Source organism: Lissotriton vulgaris, chromosome 7 (genome assembly GCF_964263255.1).
Source record: "Lissotriton vulgaris chromosome 7, aLisVul1.2, whole genome shotgun sequence".
Classification (NCBI taxonomy): Eukaryota; Metazoa; Chordata; class Amphibia; order Caudata; family Salamandridae; genus Lissotriton; species Lissotriton vulgaris.
This window is the reverse complement of record NC_141695.1, coordinates 381,979,997-382,000,795: the sequence shown is the minus strand read 5'-3', so window position 1 is coordinate 382,000,795 and position 20,799 is coordinate 381,979,997. Positions and strand designations below refer to the sequence as shown.

At 47.1% G+C, this 20,799-nt stretch overlaps 1 protein-coding gene across 1 annotated transcript in view; it reads left to right on the top strand.

Moving 5' to 3' along the window:
* LENG1 (leukocyte receptor cluster member 1) overlaps positions 1-6,090 on the top strand; it is an 85,882-nt gene extending 79,792 nt beyond the window's left edge. The window contains exon 4 of the mRNA XM_086930327.1: positions 121-6,090. Coding sequence (XP_086786453.1) covers positions 121-334 — 214 coding nt within the window. The 3' untranslated portion in view covers positions 335-6,090. The remainder of the gene's footprint in view (positions 1-120) is intronic.
* Positions 6,091-20,799: the final 14,709 nt, after the last annotated feature.

Sequence of the window (20,799 nt, the reverse complement as noted above, 5' to 3'; positions counted from 1 at the left end):
TTATGATGGGACAGGAATCTATTGAAGTTTGGCGATAATATCAAATGATCCAACTGGAAAACTGGTGCAAATGGAAACCATTGGTCTTTTGTATTGACACTTTTTTCCATCTCTTAACAGATTTGCAAAGCCTTCCATGGAGCAGTTGAGACAGGAGCGTCTGAGGCGTGAAAAATCGGAGCGAGACAAAGCAGAGATTCTGTTGTCTGGCAGCCGTGGGGAGAAGACACCAGTGCCAGTTGAGCAGGAACTGGACGACCGAAAGCGTCGCTACAACTCACAGTTTAACCCAGAGCTAGCTCGTAAACCCAAAGCTCATGATGAATACAGATGACTTTCCTCCTGGGGCCTGTACATCTTTAATGTGGAGAGAATGGGTTGGGAACCCCAGGCTAAAATGAATTACTTCTGAGCAAGAGGTAGATCTACATTTACAGCTCTGGAAACTGAAACTATTGACCACTACTTGGTACTTGGGCAGTTTGCCTATTTCAGCTGTTGTCAACAGTAGAATCCGAACTGAGTTTAAATGTTTCGTTGAATATTCTGGTGTAATAGCGACCAGTTTTTAGTGTTTTAAGCACTGAATAAAGAATGCGCTTTGGGTTTTAAGAACTCAAGAAACATGTTGCGTTGCATTGCACTTGCTGATGCATTATCTTGGGCACAGCAGTTTCAAACCTCAGGCCAGGGTATGCAGGCCCAAATATATATATATATATACATATAGATATGCATATCTAACCTCCCCCTCAAATGAATGATAGTCACTGATGACAATGTCAGGTGTTGGTGCAGCTAAGCAAGTTTTTGCTGGCCACCAGTTTTCAGTATTGTGTCACCTTTTGGGTTGTTCACTTTTAGTTGCCCGAGATGTAAATCTTACTTGATTAATGTAGAATGTGTCCAGTGATGGCAACTGCAGGCCTGTGCATTTTGCCTTTATTGTATTTCCTCTCAGCACACATTCTCTTGGTTACCTCAGGGTTAGCCGTGTTTATTTAGTGCAGTTGTTCATCTATGTCTGCCCCATGTCAGACTTTATCTCATATACTGTCAAGTTTACTTTGGGTGTAGGAGAATTAGCAAAATGCTAAAATCTGTCAACAAGCAGAAATGAACACTTTACCTAACTTGTAAAACTGTTGTTGCAGTTTGATGTCTGTGCTTTACTACAAATTAAACTTAATCCCCGGACGCGGGAAATTTCCCCGCAATCCCTAACTGCCAACTAGTGGAATTCCCATTGCTTAATGAGGACTCCCTGAACGCATTAATGCTAAAAGTCTCGTCTGGCTCCTCCACGCCACCTGCTGCTGGTTGCGGATACTATTAGACCTTTCATCTTAAACATCTTGAACACCTCAATCATCACAGGAACAGTACCAAAGGCATGGAAGTGCGCTCAGGTAAGAGCACTATTGAAAAAACCTAACCTAGACCCAGCAACCATGGCTAATTATCGTCCTATCTCTCTTCTCCCTTGGGTGAATAAGCTGTTTGAGAAGCATATTAATTCCATGTTGGTTAACCATCTGGAGGTTAACAACTTACTCCATGACTCTCAAGCAGGCTTCCGCCCAAAGCTCTGGACTGAGGTAGCTTTGTTGACGGTAACTGAGCTAGCCCGAAAGCACATGGATCAGGGCGGCTCCACAGCAATTATGCTGTTAGACCTGAGTGCAGCCTTTGATACAGTGGATCATAATATCTTGGTATCCCACCTAAAACATCTCGGAGTCGCAGGTCAGGCCCACACCTGGTTGCAATCCTTCCTGGAACCAACCAATCCAAAGCATGACCCCTCAATCGTGGAGTGCCCCAGGGCTCCTCCCTAAGCCCAACCCTTTTTAATGTGTATATGGAGCCTTTGGCAGAGATAGTGCAACCTTTTGGCTTTGAAATTGTAACCTACAAAGACGACACCCAATTAGTGGTGGCTCTGAACCATCTGGAGGGCACGCCCAGTAATTTGGGCAGTTGTCTGGAAGCAATAACCAAATGGATGGCGCTATCCCATTTGAAACTAAACGGGGAAAAAACGGAGCTGATGTTTCTGGGAAAATCCGTTTCACCTAGAGCAACCATCGACTGGCCAACCTGCATGGGTGCCCCGCCAGAGCCAAAAGACCAGATCAAAAGTCTAGGAATATGGCTAGATAACAACCTAAGCTTCAATCAGCAAGCCACCAAACTCTCTGCCACATGCTTAGGCCTGATGAGGATGCTGAGAATTTTTGCCTCTCCTTCCATTCCAGGCTCGAAGGATAATGGTGCAGGCAATTATCCTGTCCCGCCTTGATTACGGGAACGCACTTTATCTCGGCGCTCCGGTAAGCTCTGTCAAGAAACTCCAGGTCACCCAGAATGCCGCGGCACGTCTCCTTCTCGGACTTCCCCGAAGATATTCGGGCACTGCCGCCATGAGGAAACTGCACTGGTTGCCCATACAGGCTAGGATAAAATACAAGGCGATGTGCATAATACACAAAGCTATGTGGCAAAAAGTTCCTGCAATGATATGTTTCCTAGTCACTCCGTACCACCCTCCTAGATCGTTACGTTCCAGCACAACCTTTCTAGCCTCAACTAGGAAAATCAAACGAGCTAGATGGGGAGGCCGATCCTTTTCATGGAACGCTGCCTCCGACTGGAACTCCCTACCTCTCACCCTGCACAGCGAACCTGATCTTTTTAAGTTTCGCAAAAACCTGAAAACATTCCTCTGTCAGTAACCCTCCGTCTGGCCGCTGTCCCCTCCACCTGTCCTAAGCGCTACGAGTCCTCCGGGTAGAAGTGTGCTTTATAAAACTCCATTTCATTTCAAAGTCTTGGTGCAGAGAAGGTGATGGAATGTATTGAATATTATGTAATTGATTGCTGAGTATGTACGGTACCTTATTTGCAAAAATGGAAAATAAAGTAAATAAATAAAAATAATAATTTTGGTGCAGTGCACAGGATTCAAGCACTGTCACTTCTATAATGGAGAAATGTCAATATAAGCCCCACACAAGGTGTGCCTTTGGTGTTTGCACCTTAGGTCAGGGCGCTCGGCAACTCCAAGGAAGCATTAGAAAGACTGGAAAAAAACATTGTTGCCTTTTAATATAGTCACCCAGTCAAGAAAGCTAGATAAACTCGCTCGTGATATTAGGATTTATGATTAAAAAGTGACATACCCCATCACTACTGAGGAATAGTACAAACAGGACAATCTGGACCTTTTTTAGGGGACGAAAGATGACTGACTCACATGGGAGGTGGACCAGATCAGGGTTGGAACAGCAACAGAGGTCCAAATTGGGGGTTGAACACGGGGCAGGGGATGGAAAACTGTGAGGTTCTACCCACAGGAAACCCACGGGGAGATTCAAACCAGGAGACAGACGTACAGATGGTAATATCTGTAATTGAATCAGTGATTGAGGGCAATTTGGGGGCAGGAATACAGGGTGGGGTTCAACCGAATAGAGACTGTCCTTCGATGGAACAGACTGAAGATTCGAGAAATCCTATCATCAAATCATCCAAGCACAGATTGACCCTTGGTGAACAAATGGTTTTAGCAAAAGGATTATCCTTTGTACCCTCAGAACTCCAGTTGCTTCAATTCCAAGGTTGAACTTCACCAATTGTACAGAAAGGTACGCCTATGCCACAATTTCTAAAAGAACCCCAACCCCACACAGGACAGGAGGGTCTCGCCACAGGGTATGGAACACCTTCTACTTTAACCCCTTCCACCCATCTTGTGTCCAATAAGATACTGGCTTTTGAGCAAGTAGTCCTGAGAGATGTGATGAAACTCTTTGATAATAAATAAATTAAGCACTTCATAAGCAAAGATGAGAGACTAAGCTTAGAATCCCTTAAAAGAAATAAAGACATAGTAATCCAACCAGCGGACAAGGGGGTTGCAATTGGGATTCAGGACACTGAGGATTATATCACAGAGATCACAACACATCTGCTGGTTGCGGATAACTGCAAAAAGATTCATGGTGAACGCACAAAAGAGGCTGCTAAACTCCTACATCAACTGACTCTTAAAGGACTTGATGCGGGGTATTTTAGTGAATTGGAATTCGGCTTCTTGAAAAAGAAGGATCCCTGTATCCCAACCATATATACCCTACCTAAGGTACATAAAAACAGGGAGAAACCACCTGGAAGACCCATAGTTTCAGGTTGCGGGTCCATCTTGGAACCGCTCTGCAAATATATTGAACCTTTCTTTTTTCTTTTTTTTTTTTTTTCAACCATGGGTTACAAAGACGAGATCCCATGTTCCAGACACCATGGAGATCATTAAACTAGTGGAGAACTAGCCTTTGACAGAGCTTAACAACTGTTTGTGACATTGGACGTAGCCTTTCTATATACTAATATTCCACAGTAAGAGGCTTTGGAAGTAGTCTGGAATGCCCTCAATAAAAGGGATGGACCCAATTGGGTCCCTACTGAATTGATAGTGGGTTTGCTCAAAATTGCCATGACAAAATATACTTTAAAATTCAAGCATGAGTAATTTTTTTCCCGATAAAAGGAGTGCCTATTGGAGCTGGATTCGCTCCTGACAGTTAATCTGATCATGTATACATACGAGAGGAGGCATATATATTACATTGATAATCCCTTTCTTGATAACATTACTTTTTGGAAAAGGTATATCGACGATGTTCTCGTTATTTGGACTGGGAAAGAAGATACATTTTTCTTATGGTTGAATAATAGGTCTTTGGACATATAATTCCCTATGACACATAGCCAAGACAAGAGCAGTTTCTTAGATTTGAGTATCAAGATTATGGACAACACATTATACACTACACTTTTCAGAAAACCGATGGAACGTAACCCATTGTTCGGGTATTCCGGCCATCACCCTAGGAACCTCAGAGATGACTTACCCTATGGTCAGTTTCAAAGGCTTTGTAGAAACTGTACACATAGGGGCTGATTTTTTCCAAAGAAACTATTCACCCCATGGCGCGACTGCGAGGGGGGATACCCCTAGGGTATACTGAAAAGAGATAGAAAAAGAGCATTGTATTGCCATAGATAAACTTTATTTGATGTTAATAACCTTTGTGGCGCTAACAGAATAGTATCTGTATCCACATTCAACGTTAGAAGTAATGAAATTAAAAAGATCATTAACTATCATTGGCCTCTTTTCTCAGATGAGATTGACACGGTTGAGAAACCACTTTTTGCCTTCAAAAGGGGAAGAAATGTATGGGATTTTGTGGTTTGTTCATATGAGGACATCACCAACTCCTGACCTTAGGGCCCAACTGTTGATACCTCGCTTAACCCGTTGACCGCGGCGCGAATTTCGCTGATGTGCGGGTGAAATAAAGGTTGGGTGTGGTTCGGACGGCCCCCGGCCGACCTCCGCACACGCCCACCGTAACGTCAGACGGTCAGGGTCCATCCGACGCACCAAAAGGGTTAATTGGCCTCTTCAAAAGTGAACTATGTAAGGCTTGTGACCTCGCTTTGGAGAGAAAATAATTTATGTACTCAAATCATAATTATATATTCAAACATCACACAAATTGTAATTCCACAGATGTAATTTATGTCATCACATGCCGCTCCGACATGCTATATGTAAGGCAGACTAGACAGAAAGTCATAGTTAGAATCCTACAGCATTTGTCAAGGATTCATTACAAGACACAGGGCACACCCTTGGTTGAACACTGCAATCACATGCAACACATAGCTGACAGTTTAAGATGGTGGTTATTGGAAAAGGTTATTCAGAACCCTAGAGGAGGGGACTTGGCATCCATTCCAAATTTGCGCGAGTGCAATGGATACATTTGCTAAATACAGTTAACTAGGGGCTTAATGAATCGGAGGAGATAGCAAGACAGGTTTCCCTACTAAGCATGGGCTAGAGCCTCCTGTTGCCAGTTACAGATCAGACAAACAATGAGCACGGTTTTGTTTTAGCATGCTTTCAATCTGTCATACGTGTATCTGCATAATTTCTGCACTTCAGTTTGCATAACTGGAGTAATTGTTGTTCTTTACGTAAGCTATGTTTTTTACATGAGTAAAGTTATTCAAAAACGATGTGGATGCTTGACAATGTTTTGTATACCAAGTATGTTGCTTGCTAGCCTCTGAAACCGCTTCATATGATCTATGTTTAGCATACAGTTTACTATATCTAAAATGTACTATGTTGAGGTATTGGATTAGTAACACAGTCACTGACATACACTTGAATAACCACGATCACTCTTGAGTGAATAAGGGGTGTTGCATTTTGATTTTCTTTTCAGACCACGAAGTTCTGTCCTTCAACTCCGACAGGTACTGATTTCACCCGTTGTTTGTTGTCAATGGCAATATTAGAGGATTTCCTATCTGGTCGATTTTTATGAGACCGCCGTCTGTACCATGCTGGATATAGAAGTGAAGTTCGCACCATCTAGAAACATTAAACAAGTGGTGATTTTAGGATTCAGATCTCTGCTGGCACCATGTTGTCATGACTACCAGAAAGCTTTGGTATGATGGCTTTTACGTCATCGTCAGTCATTGAGCAGGTGACTAAAAGCACGATCACTGGCACGGACGTGCACACTTACGTAGCAGCCATTCCTTTTATTAAACTACACTCTGCCAGCCCGCTTCTGTGCATTTGCGCCTGGCCATTCTGTTGAGACAGAATGATCTGAAGGTAGGCCGTACACTGCAGTTTTTAAATGGCACTCATTTTCTAGAACTAACTTTCCATCTTTAATTTATTTCATCTTAATAATAATAATAGGGGGTTCTGTAAAGCGCTTGGTGACGCACAGCGGCGTGTCCCCGCGCTGTGGAGCGAGTGCTTGCAGGGAAACTGCAGGGGGCCAGACCCTGTTACCGGGTGAATAGTATTGTTTTTAACTTGGCTCTAAAGATTGGTTCGGATGCCTCAAGACGCAACGCCGCAGGAAGTTTATTCCAGCTTAACGCAGCCAGATGCCTGAAAGATCTTCCGCCCATCCTTGCTTTAGACACCTTGGGCATGGACAGACGCCCCGAGCCGGAAGATCTAAGGGAACGGGAAGGCTCGTATTGTGTCAGCAGTCCCTGCAATGGAAGGGGTGCCCTACCATTGACGATTCGATGGCAAGTGCAGAGTGCTTTAAATTCCACCCAGCTTCTTACCGGAAGCCAGTGCAGGGTCTGAAGAGCCGCTTTAGAGGCAGCCCTTCTGGGTAGTCTGAGCACCAATCGGGCAGCAGCGTTCTGCTAGACCTGCAGGCGGCTCAGATTCTTCTCTAAGGTCCCTAAATAGAGAAGGTTGCCATAGTCCATCTTAGATGTGACTAGTGCATGCACTAGCGTTTGGCGTGCTTTGATGGGTAGGAATTTCAGCACCTTCCTAAGGCTCTTGAGAGTCCCGAAGCAGGATCCAACCACCCGATTGATCTGGGGGCCAAAGGTCAGGTTGGAATCAAACCAGGTGCCCAAATTCCTCGCCTCCTGGCAGGGGGTAGGTGTTGGTCCCAGGCATGGCGGCCACCATGCCGACGTCCATGCCGCCTGGCCACCCCCTACGACCAGCACCTCAGTCTTGCCTCCGTTGAGCTTGAGGCAGTTGGCGGACATCCGGACTGCAAGATCTTGCATGCACGATCTGAAGATGTCCGCCGCGAGACTGGGCGCACGTGACAGGGAGATGACCAGCTGTGTGTCGTCGCCATAAAACACCATGCGCAGGCCGTGACTCTCCACTATAGTGGCTACCGGAGCAACGTAGAGATTGAAGAGAGTTGGACTCAGGGATGAGCCCTGCGGCACCCCCTGGTCCAAAGCTACACGCTCCGAATAGAAGTCACCGTGCCTGACTTGAAAGCCTCGGCCAGATAGGAATGATTGGATCCATTTCAGCGCTGCGCCTCTCACCCCTCCTTTACTCAGACACTGTAGCAAGATGGAGTGTGCCACAGTGTCCAACGCAGCGCTGAGATCCAAAAGTATCAAGGCCATAGTTTGACCCTCGTCTGCACCCTGCCTGATGGTTTCAGTGTCGATAAGGAGAGCTGACTCCGTGGCCGAAACCCAAATTGGGTGGGATGAAGAAGATTGGTCTTTTCCACAGAATGCATTAACTGCATATTGGCCAACTTTTCCGCCACCTTGGAAAAATAAGGTAGCAGGGAAATGGGACGCAGATTGTCCAGCTTCTCAGGGCTTATGTTGGGCTTCTTGCGGAGTGGGAGCACCACAGCCTGTTTCCAGTCCTCTGGCACAGAGCTGGACCGGAAGGAGACATCCAGCAGATGCCTGATGTAGGGTTCGAGTGTCATCAGGCTGTCCCCCAACCGCTTAGGAGAGGCTGGGTCCCGAGGGGAACCTGACTTCACTAATCTGCATATTTTAATTAGATCTTCTGATGAGGGGGTAATAAAGTTGACAAGCAGGTTTTGTCCAGCTTCCTCTCCTGCTGGTACTGCTGATACTTCCGCGACTGAGGGTGGGACAGGGAAGGCAGAGTAGATCTTGGACACTTTATCCCCAAAATAGTTAGCAATACGATTGCAGGTGGCTACCGAGTACTCTTCCCCTCCTGTCGAGGCTTTAGGGATGGACAGGGATTTGTATACGCTGAACAGTTCCTTAGCTGAGTTCTCTGCACCCAGGATTTTGTCAGCATAATATGCGGCTTTCTCTATCCGGATCTTATTGTGATAAACCCGTCTATTGACGAGATATCTCTCTTTCAACTGGTTATCGTAGGCCACTCTCCACTGTCTTTCTGCACGTTTACAGTCCCTCTTGGCACAGCGCAACGCCTCGTTGAACCAAGGTGCAGTTCTTTGTCTACGGGCCTCCTCCTTTGACCGGCCTAATGGGGCCGTGCAATTCAGGGCAGCCGTGATACGGTCATTGAGCAGTTTGTTTGCCGTATCCGCATTGTCACCTCCCGGGGGCCCCTCTGCGGTGAGAGCCTTATAAAACTCTGGTAGGGAGAACCTAGCCCATTTACGCCTGGGGTAGTTGAAGGGGGTGGGGTTCGTGGCTTTATGTTTAGGAAGGAAGATTGAAAATGGTACAAGGAAATGATCGGTCCAGGGCAGGGGCACCGGGGAAGCAACCAAGACTTCCTCCCAGTTGGCGAATATTGGATCTAACAAATGTTGTGTGTAGGAAGCTGCCCCTTTAGCTCTAACTGTAGGGTCTGAAGTTCTAGACGGAACTCCATTGCTCCTTTGTCGGACAAATCTTCTAGGTGCGTGTTTAAGTCTCCGAGTAACAGAAACTTGTCTCTCCTTATCGCTGTTTCTGTGACGCACTCTAAAAGGTTGCCTTTAAACCTAGCCATAGGCCCCGGTGGGAGATAGATTAAGAAGCCCTTCACAGTTGTGCTCCCATCAATTTTTATGGTGAAAACACCAGCCTCACTTCCCGCCAGATGGACTGGTTCCAATTGACAGGAAAGTTGCTGTTTGAACCCAATCGCAATTCCTCCCACTCTGCCTTCAGGTCTATCCAGTCTCACCATCTGGTAATCATCTGGTAGTGTCTGAATGATGTCGGGGTCAGAATTGGCATCCAACCACGTTTCTGTGATAAACAGCAGATCAGGTTGTTTATCCGCAAGAAGATCGTGTATGTCATGCTTGTGGCGACGAAGCGACCTCACATTGAGCAGACCACAGGACAGAGAGAAGCAACTGGCCCTGGAATCTGCTGTCAATGTGCAGAAACTAAATTGGCAGTGTCTGCACCCTTCATCCTCCCCAACTCTTATGCTATGATGGCCGAGTGTGCATGTATTAGAGGACAGACTTACTAAATCATTCCTGCTCCACGTGATTCGGACATCAGGACCAGGGGTTGTGGCCCTGGGCCGTGTCCGGTCGCAGACGGGCGCAGACGGGCTTGGCTTAGGCGCGGCTTCGGCGCGCGCCCGCTGCGCCAGCCCGCTGCGCCGTCTGGCCATGATGCACATTATATAGGGTGTGAGGAGGGTGGGAGGCCGGCGCGACTAGAGCGCACCCCCAGCCACACCTAAGATGGCGCCCACCGCCGCCAAACACCGGATCAAAAAAAACGGCTGGGCGAGGCAGGGAAGAGAAATAATAGCGTGTAGAGGGGTGTCAGTGTTCCTAAGCATTAATCACATTCAAATATACAATTTAGAAGCCCCCCGAATAAAAATGTTATTCGAATTTAAAATCTCCTAATAACGATTAGATAAAAGTATTCTGCCAGCAAAGTAGTGTTTTCTGACAAACAAGCTCCCAGCCCTAGTTACCCTCGCTAGGGAGATCGGGTACAATCTGTGTTTTTGTACTCAATAGAAATAATTTGAACACTGAGACGCATAAATCGTTATTGGTTCCTGCTGTACAGCAAGCACTTTCTGCTCCTGTTACCGAACGCCAGCACAGATAAAGGAACAAGTATTGTGGCGTCCTTCCCCATTGATATGAGCTACTAGACAACTAAGGTAGGACTGCTCCCTGTTTAAGCACATTAGACGATTGTAAACTGTGCTGGATATATAGGTCTTTTATTGAGCCTGTAATCCTCTTTCCATAGATTGTACTTGCTTTTAGTATTCAGGAAGCACTAACTGGCTCCTGTGCATTGTCCCATACACACAGAAAGGTTTTTACCTTGGGGTTGCCTCCATGAAATGGACTATTGAATTTGAAGGTAGGGATATTAACAGTCTGAGGGCCAAATACACTCTTTCACCACATGGCTCATAGCTCTTACACATAGTCAATACTGTTTCACTAAATACAGGCATTTATTGAGAAGTTGTGGTTGTGTGATTCCCTCCTTCCCTATAACAACTAAGAAGCCTTCGTAACAGGTGAGAGTGGCATGTATAACTCTACCAGGTATTTTTACGTACATTAGGCTCACTACCACACTGACGCGCAGTATTCTTTATTATACATGCTGTGCAGAAATATATCCATAGTCCTTAAGAAGAACCATGGTGATATTATGTGAAAACACTCTACATTGGGTGTTGAAGCGCCGTAAACTATAGGTGTTCCGTACTAGTATCTGACATATCCACACCAAAGAATAAGGCCATATGTTTGAATATGTAAAATAAGGATATAGGGGATGCCCAATTAAGTTATTCTCTATGTGTGTTTGTTAGACCTGGCATCATTGGCATGAGTCTCCTTTCCATTTTTACTGATTGCCTCCTCTGTTTCTGATATGTTTTTGCTGGTTATATGCTTTGGGCAGTGTGCCACTGCTATTCAGTGCCACCGTGCAAGTGCTCCCTATGTTAAATTGATGTAATGATTAGTGACTCCATGATTGGATTATTTGATTTACTTGTCTGACCATAGTACAGTGCACCATGTATGCCCAGGGCTTGTAAATCAAATGCTGCTGGCGGGCTTGCAGCACTGGTTGTGCTACCCATAGAAGCATCTTGTAAAGTGTGTCTCAGGCCTGCCATTGCAAGGCCTGTGTATAGTATGTGACTGCCATGCCGACTTGGCAAGTGCACCCACTTGCTAGTCCCTAAACCTTCCCTTTTCTTCATATCAGGCACCCCTATGGTAGGCCCAAAGGCAGGGTGCATTGTAACTATAAGGTAGGACATGGCATGGTGTGTGTGTGGCATGTCCTAATAGTGAATTACAGCCATTTTCATTTATCACTATTGCAAGGCTACCTGTTCTCCACAGGCGAGAATGGGCAGTTAGATTATTAAATTTTATAATCCTAACTGACTCAGGGAACATGGTGGAAATTCGAATTTAGTATGCCTGAACTCCGAATGATAAAATACATCTTTTAGTAAAGTTGGTTTTAACATTCTGTGTTTGAAAATACCGCCATTAGAAAGAAGGTATTTTCTTGTCTAACTATCCAAAGCTAGGTTGCGTATTTTTCCCAGAAAGCGTGTCTTCGTCGAAGCTGTCTACTGTTGCATCACCGGAGAAGCGTGATGCCATCGGGAGGGTCGCCATCGCATCGCCAGAGAAATGTGTCGCAGGGCCTGTCGCGGCTCCAAAGTACAGAGTCGTCACAAGGCTGCCCGGGCGTCCACGCATGGTCGCCGCATCAAGGGTGCCATCTTCTGGCATCGCACCAGGATTGTCGCACCGCATCGAGGCGCCATTTTGCGCATCTCAACCGGACTGCAGGCTGAGAACCTACGCATCATCCCCGCCCGGTAAGGATCACAACGCATCCCCTACTCTGCGCAAGCATTGAGGCGCGACGCATAATCTCCCCCGGAGCACGGAACTGACGCATCTTCCCTTTTGCGAGCCTTCTGTTCATTTTGCGTTACGTATCCAGGTACTTTTGTGTCGCATTTATCACCAACTTGAACTAAGCAACTTTTATTATCTTTAAGTCAATCTGAAGTACAGTATTGTGGATTATTTGTCGTTTGTGGTCTTGTGTTAAGTCTATATAAAGAATACTTATGTTCGAGGCATGTGGGCTGCTGAATTCATATCTGTGCATAGATCGCCGCCTAGTGTTGGGTCCGGATGATTGCACATTGTTGTCCTGGAAGAGTCTTCGAAATATCACGAGATAGGTGGCTCCTTCCCTGGACTACAGTGCGCATGGGCATCCCCTCCATCCTCAGATTGTTTTTTTCCGCCATTGGGTTCGGGTGTACTTTCTTGACTCAAGTTCAGAATCGATATAAAACTCTTTTCGCAAGGCCAAAAGGCCTTCGGGCGTCGGTATTGTCTTTCGTTCGGTGTCACGTACTTTATCCAGTTCTTCAAACAGGACGTCGAAGGCCGTTTGCCTTTTTCGACACCAAAGGCCCCATCAACGATCGACGATGGAACGGAGCCCGTTCAAAAGGTGCCCCGTTTGCAACTCCAAATACCCTCACATTGATGTGCACCCAGTGTGCAATAAATGTCTATACCCGGACCACGACGAGGCCAGCTGCATGGCCTGTTCCAAGTTCCGGTCAAAGAAGACACTTCGGCGCGCCGCAAGACAGTCGGCGCAGAAAACGGCGCCCGACCCGGAGAACATCTTCGAGGCTGATGACGACGGTGTCGATGAAGAGGATCCTGACCAACAGTCGGACCCTGCGTCGGAGCACTACTCTAACTATGATGTGGACGAAGAAGAAAACTACGTCCATGAGGAAGACGTCGTCGAGGTAGGAGACGACTCAGAGCCCATCGGAGCCATCGATGACGACTTGCTAAATCGAAACCGAAACTACTAAAGACAGTTCTCGGATCGACGGCCTCTGATTCGTCGGCTCCAATCAAATCGAAGAGTGTTGTCGACCCTTCGAGGTCACAAGGGGGCTACGGCCCGAAGACCGAGGCGCCGAAGCCTGTCTCTACGGTCAAGCACGTCGCACTGACGCTGTCGACGTCCAAAGATGGCGACACTGGCAAAGGACTCAAGGCTAAGAAGACTCTTGATCCGAAGCTTCCAGCCTCCAAGCCAATAGTGGGCAAGGCCCTCGAGTCGAAGGGCAAACTCGACCCGAAAGAGCATGTCGCGTCGAAGCAGAAGAGCGTGCCTGCTGTGCTCCGGGAGCTCGAGTTGACGCAAGGCCGCAAGCAGACTAGTGATCAGACTAAGTCGGTCGGATCGAAGATAGCACCACCCTCGAAGAAGGTCGGTTTGTCTCCAATGCTTACGCCACCAATTAAGTACGGACTGCCCCCGACCGCTCGACCCAAGGCGTTCGAGCCACAAAGGAGCACCGACACGGCCAAAAAGGTGTCGGTAGTTTCAAGAAATCAGCCCATTGAGGAGGACATGGTGTTCCAAGCGCCCTCCTATGACAATCAGTCAAAACTATTCATCGACTCAGATTCTGGCAGACTCACTATTTACAAACGAAAGATCATTCCAGAAAATCCTTTGGAGTCATACAAAATCCCTCTCAAAAAGAAAAGGGATTCTGCCACCTCACCTGTTCTTTTTGAACCTGTGGAGTCCTATGGACAAGAATATGCCTATTCTCCCACAAGCACCAATGAGGATGTGGGGGAGGGATACAATGAGGAAGAATTTACTTATCCTATTGACACAGATCAAGAGGAACCTCAACCCTGGACTGACCCTGGTGAGCCACACACCACGCCTGACACTCAGTCCTATACCGTCAAGACCTCGCCTACTGAAGATACTGCTGCGTTTAACGCATTGATTGAAAGGGCAGCCAATAACCATGACTTGGAAATGCACGCTGACCCAGTGGAGGAAGACTTTTTGTTTGATACTTTCTCAACTTCAGAAAGATCAGTAAAGACATTGCCTATGCTAAAATGTGTCCTTAACCCCTTCCCTGCTCATCATGAGGCACAGTGGAGCTGTGCTTATGACGAGCTGACCTTGTCATGAACAATGATAAATCTTACTTTCCAGCACAGGAGGGGAAAACCACTAGCAGCCAACTGGTTAAACACGCTAGTGACATTTTCAAGGAGGCCACAAGGGCAAGGGTTGTAAACCCAAGGATTGAAAGGAAATACCGGCCTGCGCCTGTGGACCCTACGTACATCAAGGGCCAGCTCCCATTGGACTCACTAGTGGTGGCTAATGCTCGTAAGAGAGCGAACTCTCAAACAAGTGGTGATGCTCCTCCTCCGGAATCCAAAATCTCAGAAGCTTCTGGCAAACGAGTAGCGGCTCAAGAGGCAAATATTTGGAGGATCTCAAATACACAGGCCTTATTAGCCAGATATGATGGGGCTCATTACGACACGTTAGAGCAGCTACTACAACACCTGCCTGATGCTTATAAGGAGGGAGCAGAAATGCTGATACAGGAGGGAAAGTTGATTTCAAATGCATCCATTAAATGTGCGCTCGATGCAGCAGACACAGCAGCTAGGGCCATCAACACAAGTGTGATGCTTAGAAGGCATGCCTGGCTATGCATCTCTAGTTTTAAGCCAGAGATCCAAATAAACTTTACTCAATCAGCCGGTAAACCCTGACTTTCTCTTTGGTCCTGATGTGGACACGACCCTAGAAATTTTTTTAAAAAGACACTGAGACAGCAAAATCCATGGGAGCTCTGCAGTCACAACAGTTCAGGGGCGGTTCCTTTCGTCGCTCCGGTAACAGGGGAGCCTCTAGATGTCAAGCATAACAGCAAGCCCAATACAACAAAGGGGGCGCGCAGACCACCTGTAACAGAAACAGTAGGGGTGGATATCGTGGGAACAGCACCAAGGGCAGAGGACGAGGAAATAATAATGCCAGGTCCTCCGCCACCAATAAACAGTGACGCCTTGTCACTGCCCCCAGACCATATAACACCGGTCGGGCGAAGACTTCAGCAGTTCCTGCCAGTCTGGGAAGGCATTACCACAGACAGGTGGGTGAGACAACTTATCCAATATGGCTATTGTCTAGAACTGACAATACATCTTAGCAAGAACGCCAATACGGAGCCGGTTACATCGACTCTCGTGTGAAAATAACGATGCAAGCGAGCCCATAAACGTTTACCACTACACTTGCAGAATTGACACGCCTGGCTACGTGCTCAAGACTTAACAGATATACGTATTCAAAACAGAAATTCAGATTCTATCTTCATTTCACAACACATATACATCAAAGACAACCAGTTACCAGGACCCCTGACGAAGGGGTGTAGACCCCGAAATGCATTGGGTTACAAGTGTAATTGTGTTGTACTAAAATTGTTTTGAATAATTGTATATGAATTATTTTCATTTACTATTGATTTTTGTTGCAATGTTCGCAAAATGACATGAATGGATTTTAATTGACTAAACTTGTGATGATTCAATAACAAGAAAAATTGACTAATGTTTTCATTTGCATAAATAGCCAAACGTTGTGCGCACTAGAGTCCTGGAGATCTAGCGATCCCAGGCCACATTCACATATTGTCTAGAACTAACATCCACTCCACACCCAACATACCCCCAAGACACCGTCCTATGTCCGCAGAGCACATACACTTATTGCAGCAAGAGGTCATCAGCATGCTGCAAAAAGGGGCCATAGAACTCGTGCCTTTAGAACAACAGGGTACAGGGGTGTACTCACTGTACTTCTTAATCCCAAAGAAGGACGGGTCTCTCAGAGGCCCATTCTAGACCTCAGACCCCTGAACCAGTACATCCTGTCAGAATATTTTCACATGCTAACTCTGCAGCAAGTTCTACCATTGCTCAGTCAAGGGGATTTCCTAGCAACCCTAGACCTAAAGGACGCATATTTCCACATTCCAATTCACCCAGGACACAGGAAATATCTCAGGTTTACCATAAACAACCAGCATTACCAGTTCAAGGTCCTGCCTGCCTCTCGGGGTCACTACAGCCCCCAGAGTGTTTACCAAGTGCTTGGCAACAGTAGCTGCGCACCTTCGGAGACAAAACATCCATGTCTATCCTTATCTGGATGACTGGCTTATCCAAGCAAAGTCAGTCCAGCAATGTGCCAGCCACATGTCCCGCACAATTCACCTCCTACACAGTCTAGGATTTTCACTAAATTACGCAAAATCTCATCTTCAACCCGCCCATGTACAACAGTACCTAGGAGCGACAATAAACACTCTGACAGCAACATCGCAGCCAAACTCAGCAAGAATCAACAGCATGCAATCGCTGATTCAGAAATTCAGGCCCCAACACTCACTCCCAGCGCAAGAATTTATGCAACTGATAGGTATGATGGCCTCCTGCATCTTCATAGTCCCTTACGCAAGGCTACACATGCGCCCGCTTCAGGAGCGCTTAGCACGACAGTGGAACCAGGCTCAGGGACATCTAAAAGACCTAGTGTTGGTGACCGGTCGTGCATACAACTCTCTGCATTGGTGGAACACACAAAACCTTTGCAGGGGACGACCGCTCCAGGAGCCTGTACCACAGATAGTGCTGACGACGGACGCATCTCTCCAGGGCTGGGGAGCGCATGTCCTCCATTATACAGTGCAGGGTCTATGGACGACGCAGCAGCAAAAGATGTACATCAACCTGTTGGAGCTGATTGCAATCTTCATGGCGATGAAGGCGTTCAGATTGCATTTGTGCAACAAAGTTGTGCTGATCCGAACGGACAACATGACTGCCATGTATTACATCCAGAAGCAGGGAGGCACACACTCTCCACAATTGTTACATCTAGCCCAAAGCATGTCGAAGTGGGCCATTCAAAGAAACATGTTCTTCATGGCGGAACATCTCCCAGGCAAGGACAACCAGATGGCGGACCTGCTCAGCAGGCACAGCCATCAGATGCACGAGTGGGAGATACATCCCTCGGTGCTCCAACCATATTTCCAGCAGTGGGGTCATCCAGAGATAGACCTATTTCCACAAAGGAAAACGCAAAATGCCAAACCTTCGCCGCCAGGTTCCCACACCCGCAGTCTCAGGGCAATGCGATATGGATGAACTTTTCAGGCAGATTTGCGTACGCTTTTCGTCCAGCACCGCTCATACCACTAGTGGCACGCAAACTGCGGCAGCACTCCATGACGCTCATCCTGGTTGCTCCAACGTGGGCAAGGCAGGCGTGGTACCACGTTCCTAGAACTTTCAGTGGTGCCTCACCAACGACTGCGACTCACATCCAGTCTCCTCACTCAGAGCCGTGGAGACATTCAGCACCCAGCTCCGCAACAGTTGAGCCTTGCGATATGGCTCCTGAGGTCATAGTTTGGCTACCTGAACCTGCCCCCTGACTGTAGGAACATCATCAAGGAGGCAAGAAGACCTACAACCAGGGCATGCTATGCGGCCAAATGGAATCTGAACATAGTTCTCACCAGACTAATGGGACCACCCTTTGAACCTCTTCACTCTTGTGAGATACAGTTTCTGACATGGAAAGTGGCCTTTCTAGTAGCAATCACATCGCTAAGAAGAGTTAGTGAGCTTCAAGCCCTAACTATTCAAGAGCCTTTCATACAGATTCATGCTAATAGGGTAGTGCTGCGTACCAACCCTAAATTTATGCCTAAGGTGGTGTTGCAGTTCCACATTAATCAAACCATAGAACTGCCCGTTTTCTTCCCGAATCCAGATTCAGTAGCAGACCGAGCACTGCACACATTGGATGTTAAAAGAGCTCTCCTGCTCTAGTGAGTCTCTTTGTTCATAGCTTAGTTTGGGCAGATCGAGTTTGTCTAGCAAGTTTGCGCCGCCGTCTGCCGCTAGTGATTTGTCCGCTGTGTACAGTTCCTTGTAGAAACCCCTGAAGGTTTCAAGGATTAGCTTGTTGACCGTGTGGGTTCTGTTATTTTTGTCTGTAATCGCTACGACAGAGTGCTGCCTTTGTTTGGCTTTCAGGTATCCTGCTAGTGCTCTGCCTGCTTTGTTTGCTGAGCATAGGTTTATGGATTTGTATTTGTTAATCTAAGTGCTTGCCCTTTCACTTAGTATCCTGTTCAATTCGTACTTCTTTTTTGTGAGTGTGGTGAGGGTGTTCCTATCCACCAGTTTCGCGCTATGGTTTCTTTCTAGTTCCTTTATCTGGCCCTCCAGTTCTGTAATTGTTTTGTTCCTACTCCTGTTCATCCTGGCTTTGATGCACAGGAGCTTCCCTCTTATTGTGGCTTTTAGTGCTTCCCAGAGGGTGATGGTGTCAGTGTCTGCGGTGTCGTTGAACGTTAGATATTCCTTAATCGCCTCTTCTACCTCAGTTATGTTTGTCGGGTTCTCTAGTATGTCGCTGTTGAGGCACCAGCTACGGTTTGGCTTCTCGTTGTGCTTCCCGCTTATGGAGAGGGAGATGTGAGCGTGGTCTGAAATTGTTATGGGCCCTATTTCTGTTGTTTCAGTCAGATGTGTGTGAGTGGAGAACATGAGTATGTAGTCAATTCTGCTATATGAGTTGTGTGGGTTTGAGTAGAATGTGTATTCTCTGGCGCTGGGGTGTTGTAGTCTCCATGGCTCTGACAATGCTAGCTTGGCGCATAGGTTTTTGAGTGTTGTCTGCTCTTGCGTTATGTGGCTGGGTCCATGTGGATGTCTGTCCGTGGCATTGTCCATCACTTGGTTCATGTCTCGCGCTGTGATTAGCAGCTCCCCCAGGGGGATGCTGTTGAGCTCGCTTTCTACCTCTTCCCAGAATTTTTTGTCTGTTGAGTTCGTACCATAGATGTTGGCTATGTGTATAGTCTCTTCCCCTCTTTTGATACAAGTGAGTAGCCTTCTGCCCTTTGTGTCTGCTTGGTGGTCGTGTACCCTGAACTTTGCTTACTTGCTGATGATGGTGATCACTCCCCCTTCTTGTTTACGGCTGGTGAGCATACTACGTCGCGTATCCAGCTCGCCTTGAGTCGGTTTGCGTCCTCTACTGAGACTCTGGTCTCTTGGAGGACATATATGTCGGCCTTGAGTTTATTTAAATATTCTAGTGTCTTCCGACATTTAACTGGATGGTTAAGGCCCTTGACGTTTAGGGATACTATCTTGATGTCTGCGGCTATTTGCACTGGGGTCTGTGTGGTGAGTGTGGTCATGGCGGTCTGTGTTTTTCGCTTGTGCCTACGCAGTTATTAGAATTAGTCCTTCGTGTCAGATTTGGGCCCAGAGAGGCTACCCCCGCCCAATGTTGTTGGTCCCCCCCCCCCCCCCCCCCCCCAGGGCAGGTTGGGGATCTGGGATGTGTAGTAGGACAGAAAGAGGGGAAAAAGAGAAAAAGTGTCTCCACAAGGTTACGATTGTCCATGCCGCTTGACTCCCTGCCCGGCACGACCCTGCGGCCTCTTCTTCATCCTCTGGCACTCCCAGGATCCTGATGTTCCCCTTCCTGTTTCTGTCTTCCTGTTCCGCAAACATTCTCTGAAGGTCGCTGGATACCTTGGAGACATAGCGTACATCTCTGTCCGTGCTGGCTGTTCTATCTTCTATGTCGCTAATTCTCCTCTCCGCTTCACCTACTCTGCTGGCGATTTTGTTTTGGTCCGCTCTTATTGCAGTGCATCCCCAAAGAGGGGAAGGACCCACAATTCCTGCAAAACTATCGCCCGATCTCACTAATAAATGTAGATTGTAAAATATACGCAAAAGTAATGGCTGCAAGACTAAACACATATCTACCTCAACTCATACACAAATCGCAAGAAGACTACCTAAAAAACAGACTCTCACAAGACAACACCAGACTACTCTGCCACCTTATAAACCGCACCGCTAACAGCATGGAGAAGGCAGTCATGATTGTGCTTGACGCAGAAAAGGCCTTCGATAGAGTCTTGTGGCCCTTCCTTGACCTATGCATGTGCAAATTTGGCGTAGGGGATAAATACCGGGGTATGGTCATGTCACTCTACAAAAACCCCCGGGCACAAGTGGTGGTCAACACAACCACGTCGGCAATGTTCACCCTGGAGAGGGGGGTGAGGCAGGGGTGTCCTCTATCACCGGGACTATTCCTACTCGCATTAGAACCACACCTTCACATGATCAGGAATAATCAGCTAATAACAGGAGTACGAGTCGGAGGACAAGCTTTCAAGCTGGCAGCATATGCCGAAGACATCCTGAACACCACTAACGACCTAGAAACATCAATAGAAGCCCTGATGCAAACCATTGAGGACTATGCGCAGGTCTCAGGATATAAATTAAACCGTGACAAATCTGAATGCAAGCCAATGAACTGCCACACAACAAGGACAGTACTAGGCACGTCCGGACTTGCGTGGCAGAGGAAACCCCTGAAGTACCTGGGCCTCCTCTTTGGAAGAGACCTTAGGTCGACCCTAGACCACAACGAGGAGGCAATGCTGAGGAAGATCAGGAGCAAGCTAGAAGCCTGGAGCCCCAAATTTATCAGCTGGTGGGGTCGAGTCGAGAC